This window comes from Manacus vitellinus, unplaced genomic scaffold, assembly GCF_001715985.3.
Source record: "Manacus vitellinus isolate BGI_N305 unplaced genomic scaffold, ASM171598v3 scaffold_3_pilon, whole genome shotgun sequence".
NCBI classification, from domain to species: Eukaryota; Metazoa; Chordata; class Aves; order Passeriformes; family Pipridae; genus Manacus; species Manacus vitellinus.
Genome location: NW_021940535.1, coordinates 42357682 through 42370619, shown reverse-complemented (window position 1 = coordinate 42370619; position 12938 = coordinate 42357682). Strand labels below are relative to the sequence as shown.

Below are 12938 nucleotides of genomic sequence, written 5' to 3'. Positions count from 1 at the left end.
AGTTCTTGTAATACTTTTAACACTGTTCAGCTATTGTCTTATTTCTTGGTCTAAGCCTCAGCTTGACTTATACCATGGAGGTCACGTTGAGAGCAATTCTGACAGAATATACACAAATTACTTTCCAGGGTGCCAGAGTCATGCTTGCTTTTAGTGTTTCTCAACAATAGTGTGGAGAAGGGACAAAAATTCATTTAAAAAATGTAATATTAAGCTAACATTTTAAATATTTTAACATTTTAAATATAATTTAAATATTTTTAATAGTATGGTAACTTACAGGATACCACCTAAAACTGCATTTAATTCCTACTGGGAGAAGATTAGATTGCAATTTAACATTGATTCTAGAATTTTTCAGATCAAAGTGCTGTGGGAAATGAATAATCAAAAGCAATGTTTTAATAAAAAGCTTGCATATTTATTTCAGAATATTTTCTTAGATTTAAAGAATCATGAAAGCATAAGTTTTTAAAACTACCTGTAAAATTAAAGTATCCTTTGAATCAATAGATGAGTTCTGATCTTGCAAATACGATTTAACTTGGTATGTTATGTTGAGCTTTGAAAGTGAGGTGCACTTACTTAGTCAGCAGATTTGAGAATTGCTTTCATCGAGACCTATGATGTATTTTCCAGCAGTGGTTATTTTATACCGTGGGGTTTTGAGGGGGTGGATTATGTTCAGCAAAAGCAAATGCGGAGTCCTGCATGTGGGTTGGAACAACTTCACTCAGCAGTATTAGCTGGGAGGCCACTTCCTGGGTAGGAGCAGACCTGTGGAGAACCCCATGAACATGAGTCAGCAGTGTGCCCTTGGAATCAAGATGACCATCTCCATCCTGGGCTATATGAACAAGTCTGTAGCCAGCAGGTTCAGAGAGGTGATTAGGCTGGACATGACCCGGCAGTGTGTGCTTGCAGCCCTGAAAGTGAAGTGTATGCTGGGCTGCACCAAAAGCAGAGTGGCCAGCAGGTCAAGAGAGGGGATTGAGATCCCACCTGGAGTGCTGCATCCAGCTCTGGGGTCCCCAGCACAGGAAGGACATTGACCTGTTAGAGTGAGTCCAGAGGAGGCCACAAAGATGATTACAGGGATGGGGCAGCTCTCCTATGAGGAAAGGCTGAGAGAATTGGTTCTGCCTGGAAAAGAGATGGCTTTGGGGTGACTTAATTGTGGCCTTCCAGTACCTAAGGGATCCTACGAGCAAACTGGAGAGGGACTATTTACAAGAGCATATAGTGACAAGACAAGGGATAATGGGTTCAAACTGAAAGAGATTAGGTTTAGATTAGATATTAGGAAAAAATTCTTTACTGTGAGGACAGTGAGGCACTGGAACAGATTGCGCAGAGAACTTGTGGATGCCCCATCCCTGGAGGTGTTCAAGGCCAGGTTGGATGGGGCTCTAAGCAACCTAGTCTAGTGAGAGGTGTTCCTTTCCATGGCAGGGGGGTTGGAACTAAATGATCTTTAAGGTCCCTTCCAACCTAAATCATTCTATGATTCTATGATTATTTCTTTCTACTTCTGGAGTATTTTGGCCTCCTCAAGACAACTAAGACATTACTGTGATAGCCCAGCCAGAGGCCATCATGGTGGGTTAGCGGGCTGGAAACCAGCACAGGGAAAGGGGGGACCTTAGGGTGCTGTATGGCCAAGCTGCTCCCTAAGGCATGACATTCTTGATATAACTGTTCTCTATCAGGGATGGCAAAGATGGGACTGGACTTTTCTCAGAGGTGCACAGGAGTAGTGCGAGGGACAACGGACACAAGTTGCAACAAGGGTAGTTTCAACTTGATATAGGGAAAAAATTTCTTAAAACCAAGAGGGACCAAACACTGGGAGAGTGCCTAGAGAGGTTGTGGGTCCGTACTTGGGGTTATTCAACTGGATGTGGCTCTGAACAATGTCCTCTCACTGACCCTGCTTTGAACAAGGGCTTAGACTAGTTGATCTCCAGAGGTCCCTTCCAATTCAGATTCTTCTATGATTCTATGTGAGCTTACACTTCTGTGTAATCCACTGAAAATCCAATACAAAGTGTTAACTCTAATACAGACTGTAGAATGTGAACCTTAAAATGTTCTTCTTATTTTTCCAAAAGCAATAATGCAGTAAAGTTATTACAGAAAGTTCTTTGTTTGACTTCCTTCTACCTATGTGATTTTGAAAAGTTTTATGAAAAGTTAGTTCTGGTTTCATGACCGAAGTGATTAATTAGGACAAGTAGTGATTTTCTTGAAATTATAGAGGTTTGTTGTTTCTATTACAACTTGTCTTAAACTGAAACTGTGCTTGCCCTTTTTCTCCTTATAAAATGTTAGGTGATATCTAGATCTGTTGAGGGGACACTCAGGTTGCACATACAGCACAGAATGACTCAAATGCTGCTATTTTTGTTAATGGATTTTTTAAAATGTCTGTGGGTATTTGTGAAAATAACTATTTTTTTTCCTGTATTTTCTCTTACCAGTTCATTGAAACAGTAGTTATATTTAAATGGGTTTTTAATGAGCCATGTAGAAAAGTGAAGCTCAAGGAATAATAAGAATTTGAGTCTGCCATGGGGCTATTAAAGTCAGTTCAGTCATCAGAAAGCCTATGAATTGATTTTGTATTTAGTTTCTTTCATATCTAAATAATAATTGGCTACTCCCTTGCTAGTTATTTTCCTGAATTTATGTTTTTTTTCCTTTTACACTCATCTGTTCATTCACAAGCAACTTGTATTTTGGGATGTTTTGGAGTCTGAGGTGCCATTAGCTGAAATTTGATTTACTGCTGGGCCTTATTAAACAAGTACTCTTTAGTTCTGCATTGTAACACGGACTGAGTAATACACAGACTGCTTTGGGTATAAGTGATTTTTGCCAATCTCAAAGAGGGAGGTTGCAGAGGATGTGTGTAGTCAGTTCTGTGGTTGCCTTGCTAGTTTACTGTACAGGCTTCCCTAAGACTGGAATACTTTTTTTACTGAGGAAAGGATGCCAGTGATGTTTGTGTTTAAGTTTTCTTCTGTGTCCTTGGCTTGTTGCATATGCCTGAAAGTGTATGGCCATGCTGTGGGAGTGATTGAGATCTCCCATATCAGCAGACCAGGTGGCTGTCAGAAAGTGAGTGCAGATAGAGACCTATACATTGGGACTGCAGGACAGGGTTGGGCTTAACCCTCTGGCATCAGGGATTAAAGGAAATGCCTGAAGTAGCTACTTTAGGTGAAGATATTTTGAGAAAGCTAATTTAGATTTAGAATCCCATTTGGACCACCAGCACCTCTATATTCAAGGACCATAAGTCTCCTGTGAAAAGCCTAATTCAGTTATTAAGCATAAACTGAGAACCAGAATCCTTGCCAGCGTGGGTGCCTCACCAGAGGTGTATGACTGAGCTGCTCCATCTCTTGGAGCTGCCCCAGAAGGGCTATGCTCTCTGTTCTTCTAGGACCAGAAAAATGACAACTTGTGTCAAAGGCAATTTTGTCCACAGATGTCCATCCTGCAGGAGAAGTTGTGCAACATAAATGCCACAAGACCATAGCAGTTGTGAAAGGGAAGACCACATCTGGAAGTTGTATAGACCAGGAGGGAAATGCATGGTTTAACCAGGGGACTCCAGACACTTCTGGTTGCTTGACAGATCAACTACTGAACAATTGGCCACTGAAAAGCAGAAAAAAATTGGGAATGTCTTTGTTTGAAGTTATCTGATAAGTGTCCTTCTGGTGAGAATAAACCAGATATTTAAAATGGCTCCTAACCATCAAAAAAGATAAGTGATTTCACTTTCACTCAGTGTTAAAAAGAGTGGATAAGAAGTGCAGAGCCTCTGTGAAACTCAGAGGATGTGAAAACCAGAGGACCACTTGCTGTCTTTCTAGCAGAATGGAACTGTAACCCTAACTGATGTAGAATAAGTCTGTAATCATTACTGGTTCCTACATATCAGCCAGTATCAGATTCATCAATAAATTTCACAAAAGAATTAGCAGAATTTGGACAAATACTTAGGAATATGCAAAATTTAAGTGATCTTTTTGACAATCTTACTTATCATAGTGGTGGAAAAATACAGCAAAATGTCTAGGTTTATGAATTTCTGTGAAGTGGAGGATTTCTGGTTTTGTGGTTTTGTGCTGGGGAGAGAGGACCTGATCGGACCATTTGATAGTGATGAATTGTTTTAGATGATCTTAGTACTTAATGTAAACAGCCGTTGCTGGCACAAATAGTTTTTTAATCCAGTAAATTAACATTCAAGTACTTAATCTAGTATATTAATTAAGACTGCATATGTGTTTACTAATTTTTAATTACTTTAGAATAGGCGGAAATTGTAATAATTAATGTTGGAATGCAGACTGCTGCTGCTGTGTCAATATTAAAATAAATCAATCTTCTTGCTTTCTATTTATTTAAGTAAATATAACCTGGTTAGTATGATATGTTGAGTCCCAGACAGAGAAATAGAGAATCTCATCCTGGTATCTCTTTCAGAAAGAACTAAAGGTTGGAGTGCAATTAATTCAGTGCAACAGGGTGTTATAAAGAGCTGATTGCAGTGATAGGCTGGAATGCCTTCCTCCTATCCCAGAGCCAAACACACCTCAGTAAAACCTTGTTTTGATATCTCAGGTTGTAGAATAATTTCTTAGTAAGTCATTTGCTTACCTAATTTATTTAGCAAAAAGAATTAAATTTTGTTGCTCTCCCTTCTTTTTCTGTTTGCTATGGAAAGTCTTTATCAGCCAAAAGAGAAGAGCATCAAGTTATCAGGTTTTTAAACCATACTCCTATAATTTTTTTGTCTTCAGTGTATAAGTGTAGCAATAAGAAAACACCCGTGAGTCTTGAAAAAAACTAAAGATCATAGGTATGCTTTTTACAATTGAGATAATTGTTGAGTTTTACTGCAGTTCTTTGTATTTCTAAAAAAAGAAAAACTGATGGTCGAACAGTGAATGCTGTTGCTTTTTAAAATAAGCACATCTTTTGTTGATAATTCATACAAGATTACTTGTATTTCTTGCTCTGGAGTTTGAAAAGTATTTTAGTTTATGCATGTTAACCATTCAAAAACTTACTATTAATTCCTTAATACTCTTAATTGCTGAAATTGAATGAACCTTTCTATAAGTTGTGATCTGAACAGAGCCCTTGTCTTTATGTCTGAATGTGTTAATGAATATTTGAAACTTATTTTTTCTTGAAAAACTAATATATGCATGCACTGGGGACTAAATTCTTATATTAATCAAAGTGATACTTCCTGTGCCAGCTTACCGTGATGAATGATGTGGATCTGTATTAAAACCTCCTTTCCATTGCTTTTGCCATATTGTAATAAGAAATGTAAGCATGCCAGTCTAAATTAAGTGTATAATTTATTAAATTTGTTTTGTGAAGACAAAGTGATTTTATTTTCTATTTCCAGATTTTTACTTCAGTGATTGGAAAATGTAAATAGTCCTGTTAACTTAGGTGATTAAAACTGCTGTAACCTATTAAGCCATATATGCACATTCTTTGATGCATTCAAGTTCAGGTCCCATGGAATGGGGAGTGGATAAAACTTAAAATAACTACTGTTATTATTTATTACTGTTGATATGATATTTGGTCTTTGGCTGTGGGGTTGTCTTTAAAAACAAAAAAGAGTTAAACCAATCAAAAACCCAATATTCACTGTTTTTTGGTGGAAATCTTTTAAAGAGCTAATACTGTTCTAATATTGAACATCTAAGCTATTTTCTTTATTCATGCCTTATTATGGTTTGTTCAGTCCTTCTGTATACAATTGGATGGTATGATGAGTTTCTCAGCTCACTGCAAGTGATGGGATCTAAAACTAAAGGACAGAGAACAAAGAGGACGCACAGCTCGTGTCACATATTAGAAACAATAGAGTGATTCTTCAAAGGTTGGGGTAACTCCAGTCATTTTTTTCATGTTAAAGAAGAAAAAAAATCAACATAGAAGCAGTCTCCTGACAGTAAAGATGATGTTTCCAGAAAAGCCATCTTTGTTTTCTACTCTCTTTGTATCTGATGTCTAAAGCCTAGCAAAATACCATAGGTTTACCATTGACTTTAAAGCTGATAAAAGCTGGTCTAGTATTGTGTGCTCCATTCTTTGCCAAATTAAAAACATCTCGGTGGTTAAACAGGAGTCACTGAGAGGCCTTTTGTTTCATTGGTGTAGAGCAGTGTTTATCACTGCACCAGATTCCTGCACCAGAGGGTTCTTCATAGCTCCAGTGACCTACTCCTGTGGTTCCTTCCAAGTTGCCGTAAGGTGTCTCTTCGGATGTTTTTTGTTTTGTTTCTTGTTCCTGCAAAGATGGTAGTTGAGGTGTGATTCCTGGGCCTCCAAAGGTGAAGAAGTGTATAATTCCCCTCCTCAAAGAATCTCCCTTGATTAAAATAAAGGGTGTTGGAGAAATCAGAGACAAATGCTTGGAATCATAATACAGTGTAAGATTTTTCAGCTGACCTTGTTTTCTGTGAGCTCATCATCTGCAGAGTGTCATACCAAGCTCTGAAAATCAAATTTCAACAGTGTTGATTTGCATTGTCTTCCAGTCCCAAAGACTTTCTAGCTTATTATGAGTAATGAGCATACCATTGTAGTGCTGTTTTACAATGAACTTCCTAACCTGTGTTCCTAATGCTAATTAGATTTGGAGAAGACTAACATGGCTTATGTTTCTTCACATGTTATATGAAAAAATGTTACAACTTGGTATGCTTTTTAAGGGAACTGAAGCCCTTTGAAGGTTTGATGCTGTCAAAACAGTGAATACCTGTGAAAAAACATAAGATCAAAAGCTAAACTTGAAATAAGAGACATTCATTTTTAGATGTTCTGAAGCTATAGGTTGTAGACTGTCTGGAATAGGCAAAAAGCTGGAGGCAACTTACAGTAAGACATAACACATATAGAGATTTCTATGGAAATACCTTTTTACATGTATATAATATCTATAGAATATTTGCAGCTGCGTGCATTGAACAATATTTTCCAATCAGCCTCAAAGGAACAAAATGTAATTTTGGGATTTATCTTGATACATGACATGCAAAGGAGAAGGAGATTTGATGTTTCATGCCTAAGATTCTTAGATGCTTTGTTTGTCTTTTGCTGTAATACTTTACAGATCTTCACTTGTGGATTAATTTATTTTCAGTTGCTGGAGATTGGTAATTAGCTTGCTGTAAAACAGTAAGAGAGTTATGAGTAAATTTGAGAAGCATATTTTTGCAAGCATAGATATTTCATAGATGTGTTAGAAAATTAATTTTCCAATACTCTTGAGCTACTGACATTTTGGTGTTGTCAAGTCTCTTTTGTCTGTAGATTTCTCAAGGATAAAATAATGACTTTTATGTTAAAAACATGTTCCAGCTGTCTGCAGATGCAGCCTGGTTTTCCTGCTGTTCCCTACTTTTTAACTAGCACCGGAGAGAGCATGGACTTTTTATCCTGTACCAATTTCCCCTTTCTGTTTTATGCATGCCAGAGCCTAAATATGCATTAGATATGGAATTACCAGCAGAAGTTACTCTCTGTAGTTTCAAAATGACTCATTAAAATGAGTTAATGTCTGAAAGTACTTTCAAAAGCTGAATTGCCAAATGGTTTCCACTGGGACTTACAGTTGTGGGTTTAAATTTTTTTACCGATGTTTATGTAAGCTAGCTTTGAGTAAAGGGAATAATATTAAAATCTTTGGGATAAAGATGATGTTGAAATCACTTAAAAAAAAAGAGAGAGAAAATGACCTCTGATTCCTTTATGTTACACAAGGTTTTAGCTGTTGTTCTAACAGAATAAACAATTTGTAGGGGCTAGCACAGGTTTAAGTTGATTTGCTCCATTTACCCTACCAATTGGACAAAAGAATATAATGCTTTCTTGGAAATCTCTTTCAAATATTATATTATAGATTAATTTGCAGGCTGCAGAATGCTGTCATCCATAAAACTTTTTTCTCCATCTTGAAAATTAAGTTCTACAGTGAAATGTGTATAAGAGCTGGCATTATCTCGTTCAGTAGGTCACCAAAGATAAATTGGGATAAGTTATTTGTTTCAAATAAAAGCATTCATTTACAGTGGGAAAAACATCTCAGATTTATCAAAAATCATCATGACATTCTTCCTATTTTTCTTGCAGTGGTGAACACAGATTTAGTAAACCCTTATTAAATTAGTGACTTGGCTAAGTTTCAAATTGGACTTGAGATTTCAAACTTGTCATGGAGAAGCTGATTGCAAACAAGCACAGAGTATCTCTGTAAATTTAACAGAAGAAATTTTGCAAGAGAACCCTACAACTTAAATCATATTAATAGGTAATAGATCAATAGGTGGAAAATTAATAGATTATAACTGTTAGTGATTATAAGACTTCCTTGGCTTTGTATTTTGTGTGTAGCTTTCAATTTGTATTAACATAATTTCTTCTTGTATGTTTTTATTCTATAAAACTGTGGTTTTGCTCCTAATTTGACTCTGTAGTTATGATGCACATAGAGGTATCAAAACACAGATGAAAAATTGCAGTGAACAGGCATCGATCCACACTCAGATAGTTTTCTACATTTCTGGATGGGATGAAGTGGTTTGCTGGGGAAGGTGCAACCCTTCCTTTCCTGACTTGGTGCCATTCTTTCTGTGGCTGACAGTGATGAGTTCTGTGTTCCATCAGAGCTGTTGACCCTTTGTAGTATCCAATTAATGGCTGCTTTTCCTTGGGCTGATGATCTAGGCATTGATCAGAGCTTCTGCTGATAGACATTTCTCGCTCTTTGGCGGGAAGAAATGATGAAAAGCTGATCTGCAATGACACTTTGATGTTGCTGAAAGTTTTTTTTTTTTAACAGTAGATTAAATTGTCATTTGCAGCTTGTGGCTGTGTTTGATGAGCAAGATCCACACCATGGAGGTGATGGTACCAGCGCCAGCTCGACAGGCACGCAGAGCCCAGAGATTTTCGGCAGTGAGCTTGGCTCCAACACGACATCGGCCTTTCAGCCTTACCAAGCAACAAGTGAAATTGAGGTCACCCCTTCAGTCCTACGTGCGAGTAAGTAAATGTTCTCGATATCTCAATGTGTTTCATCTAAATTTACGAAGATGCCAAGTGCTGTTACCCATTGATGCTGCTGGGAAAATGATTCATTATCTGTCCTTATCGAAAGCTGATCAGAATTGAGAAACTGCATAAATGCTTGTTGCATGCAAGTAAACAAACCTTTTCTGTTTTAATAAATTATTTATAAACTGCTTTTAGGAGCCATAAGCTCCTTCTGTGCTGCCAGTTTAAAATTGTCCTTACACTGAAAATCACAGCAAAATTTCCAAATGCAATTTCTGCATGGTGTAATTTTCAGTTTGCCAGTTTCATTCCATTTAATGAAGAAAATGGTAAAAAGAAACTAAAGATAGGAGCACTTTCTACTGAATCTGTCAGTGTTGCTAGGTTATGCTTGTCACCTTTCCATAAAAACACCTGCTAAAACGTACATTTACTGTGTTGCAAAAGTACATTTCTTTAAAAAACAGAAACCATAGCCAGGAACAAGCCTTTGTTTTCTTTATTTCAATGTGGTGAACATTTGTTGCAAAACCATTTAGTAGGAATTGCATATCACATATCTTGCTCAGACAGATTTTGGGAATATTTCAGCTTTATTAAGAAGAAAAATCATGGAATGAAATTTACTGTGTAATTTTCATTGTTGTTAAAAGTACCACACAAACAAGACAATGTGGATAAAGCATTGTGCCCTCTTACTTGTAGTGTCTATCATTTTGCTCACTGAACTTCTGAAGTAGTGACTCCACTCCAGAAAATTCTTAGCAGAAGTTAGTATCATCAGTCCTTTAATATTCTACAGATACAGTGTTTTAAAAAACTATTTGTAATACCCAAGAGATTGCTTTTGTGTAGGTGTTCTTTTAATGGATAAAAATCTGCATTTAAGCAATCAGGTAAAATGCAAATGGAAAAGTTACCAGTCTATTAAGTTTGAGGGGTTTTGTACCAGAATGTTTTCTGTAAAATTAAGGGAACAACATTTAACAATTACTTTAGATAGAGCTGAACACATCTTTTTAAGCTATAACTATGCTTCATTGCAACACAGAATTAAATTAGGGAAAGGATTAATGGCAGAATAAAGAAGTATCCTGGAATTTCAGGATCCTTCTATTTTGCTGTCACTAGAGTATGCCACTCTTAAATGCACATCTCATTTCCATGCATATGCCAAAAAGCTGTCCTCCTGGGTTCTCAACTTAGGGGGGGTTAGAGTAGGCAAATGCATGCACATTTTCTCCTTTAGTGTGATTATCCAGTGTATTATACAATACATGAATGTTAGTGCATTAAAATCATATAGCTCAGATAAAATTCAGTGAGATATCGGACAGCTCACTTATCTTTGTGTCATTTTGGAAAATACATGGAATACTTAGCTAGGTCACTCATTGCTAAAATGACTAAGAAGTGCTTTGAGACCCTACAATACAAAGGTCTTAAGAAATACAGAAGACTTTTATAACTGTTGGTAAGAATTATAGCTCTTTGACACTTTTTATAAAAGCATGCAAAAATAAAATACTTTAAACAATTTGTCATAAATATGTTATCAGAAATCAGAGATGTTCTCCTGTCTAGCTAATTCTTCTTTTCTAAATGTTGACAATTAGATATATTTTGGTTCTAAATATTCCAAACCACAGGCTTAGAATCCTGGTCCAGTAATATTATCCCATATTAAACATACCTATTTCAAAAATTTCATTTAAATATACATTGAAAATGGAAATACTATCCTTATTGTATTTCCTTTATAACTTGTGAAGTGAAGCATAGCATACAAATGGTATTCTCAGTATTTCAAATAATTATCTTCTTACTGTGTAAGTTCTATTCAGCAAATAAAACCCATCCAGTTTTGCGGTAGATGCAGATCCTGATTATTACATGTTGACAAGGTCATATATCTATTAATTGGATTGGAGATGGGATACAAAATTGCTGTAATTATTGTAATTTTCTAGCTAATTGCAGGGTTGGCGGTGAATATTTTACTTCTAACAAATGAAAAACAGTATTCCGTCTGAAATTGGTTTATAGCATTTTAGACATTTTGTTTTACATCTTTGGTGCTTTTTGCTGGTGAGCTGGGCTCTGTTCCGCAGCAGTTCACCCGCAGGAGCCGAGCTCTGTGCCTTCTGCTGCCACTCACCTGCACCCGCGGGGTCCGAGCGGGCTCTGTTCTGAGGCAGCATCTCAGTGCTTTAGGCTGGGGCTAAGGGCCTGCTGAGATCTTCCTCTCTTTGTTCTGGTTGCCATGCTACCCCTTTTGTTTGTTTATAGATCACGCCATCCCTCCTCTCCCAGCAAGGGAAAGGTTAGCTAGATCAGGTCCAGCTGGAAAAGTAATATTCATCTGGAGTCCCTCTTTTCCCATGCACAAACACAGCCTGTACTTTGCACGTTGCGGGGGGGTTGTGTCAAATTGAATCTTCCCATACAAACATGGAAACAAAAATGAGGCTGGCCCGTACCCCCTGTGTTGTTTTGCACTGTGAAAACACAATTCATCGACACAAGCAGTTGATTTATTTATGTTTCTTATCTAGCTCTTTCTTTTTTACTGCTTTTCTGTTACCAAAGTTAAACTTCCTCTTGTATTTCATCACTTGAGCTGCATTTTTTTTCTAAGCAGACAGTACACAAGGCATTTTTTGTGTTGTGCCTGCATGCTTTCTGGGAAGAGGTTGGAAGCTCACTGCAGAAGATTGTTAAAGCAGACTGATGTTTATTCCCTGCTGAAATATAAACTGGAGGCGCAGGTGAAAATTGCCAAACGTAATGAGCAATTTGGCAGATAAGACAGGATGTCAGGCAGTGACAGTTCAGCAGCGGGTGCACTGCCTATGAACCAAGTTGTTTGTTTCACAGTACTGCATTTAAATATTGTAAATAAAATCCCTTTCCAGCTACATGAGACATTGTGAAAAGGGTCATCTCTTTGTCTTGTTTTCCTTTTAAATTATTTAGCTTGTTCAAGAGCTAAGACCACCCTTGGTTATTTGTCTTGGTGTGATTGTATGTAACAAGTCTCTCTGAATATTTCAGCAGTTACAGTTAAAAAAACATTTTAATATATAACATTTTTTGGAAAACATATTAAGAGAGAGAGAGAGGTTTAGAGAACTGATTCTTTTTCCTTTGTTTTTCTTGCCCTGGCCCAAAGTAGAGAAGTGTAAGAGTGCTGGGAGATCCTTTTTTCATTAGCTGTTTAATGGAAGGGTATTGAGAAAATGAAGCCAGATTCTTCTCACATAGGCAATTTATTGCTGGAGGCAACAAATACAAGTTGCAACAAACACACTACCAGTTAGAAATAAGGAAAACCGTTTTCACCTTGAAAGCAAAACAAGCTACTCAGAGAAGTTGTGGCATATCCATGTCCTTGGAGATGAACAGAATTTGACTGAACATGGCCCTGGTCCTGTTTTGTGTGGAGTGATTGGACCAAATGACATCCAGAGATCTCATCTGAACTCTGTAATTCTGTAATTCCAAAGGTAATTATTAAAATTAAACTATTTGCTTCTTGAAGCTATTATTTGTAAAAGAAAATGAAGGTCAAGGTGAAATATTTAGCAGACAGATATACAAGCCTGTTGTGCAGGTACAGCTTCCCAGTGTGATTTAGTATTGTACTAGTTTGTGCCAGTGTGACAGATCGGCTGCCTTTTATGAGACCGCTGCTTTTATTTGCAGGATGTCTTCAGTACAAGCTTCAGTTCCTTAAAAATGAGATATGGACTAATTGTAAGGTTCTCCTAAAGGCTGGAGGGTCAGCATCTTCCCAGGACAGAGCAACACTCTAAATTACTAAGAGCTAGGTGGAA

General features: G+C 37.1%; 1 protein-coding gene across 13 annotated transcripts in view; it reads left to right on the top strand.

The window, feature by feature from the left end:
• Positions 1 to 12938, top strand: part of PARD3 (par-3 family cell polarity regulator) — a 432225-nt gene that overhangs the window by 123941 nt on the left and 295346 nt on the right. For all 13 annotated transcript variants that reach the window (XM_029961730.1, XM_029961733.1, XM_029961729.1 and 10 more), the window contains one exon: positions 8910 to 9090. Coding sequence is in view for 11 of the 13 variants with exons in the window: in XM_029961729.1 (XP_029817589.1) it covers positions 8910 to 9090 (181 nt within the window). In the remaining 2 variants the exon portion in view is untranslated. The remainder of the gene's footprint in view (positions 1 to 8909; positions 9091 to 12938) is intronic.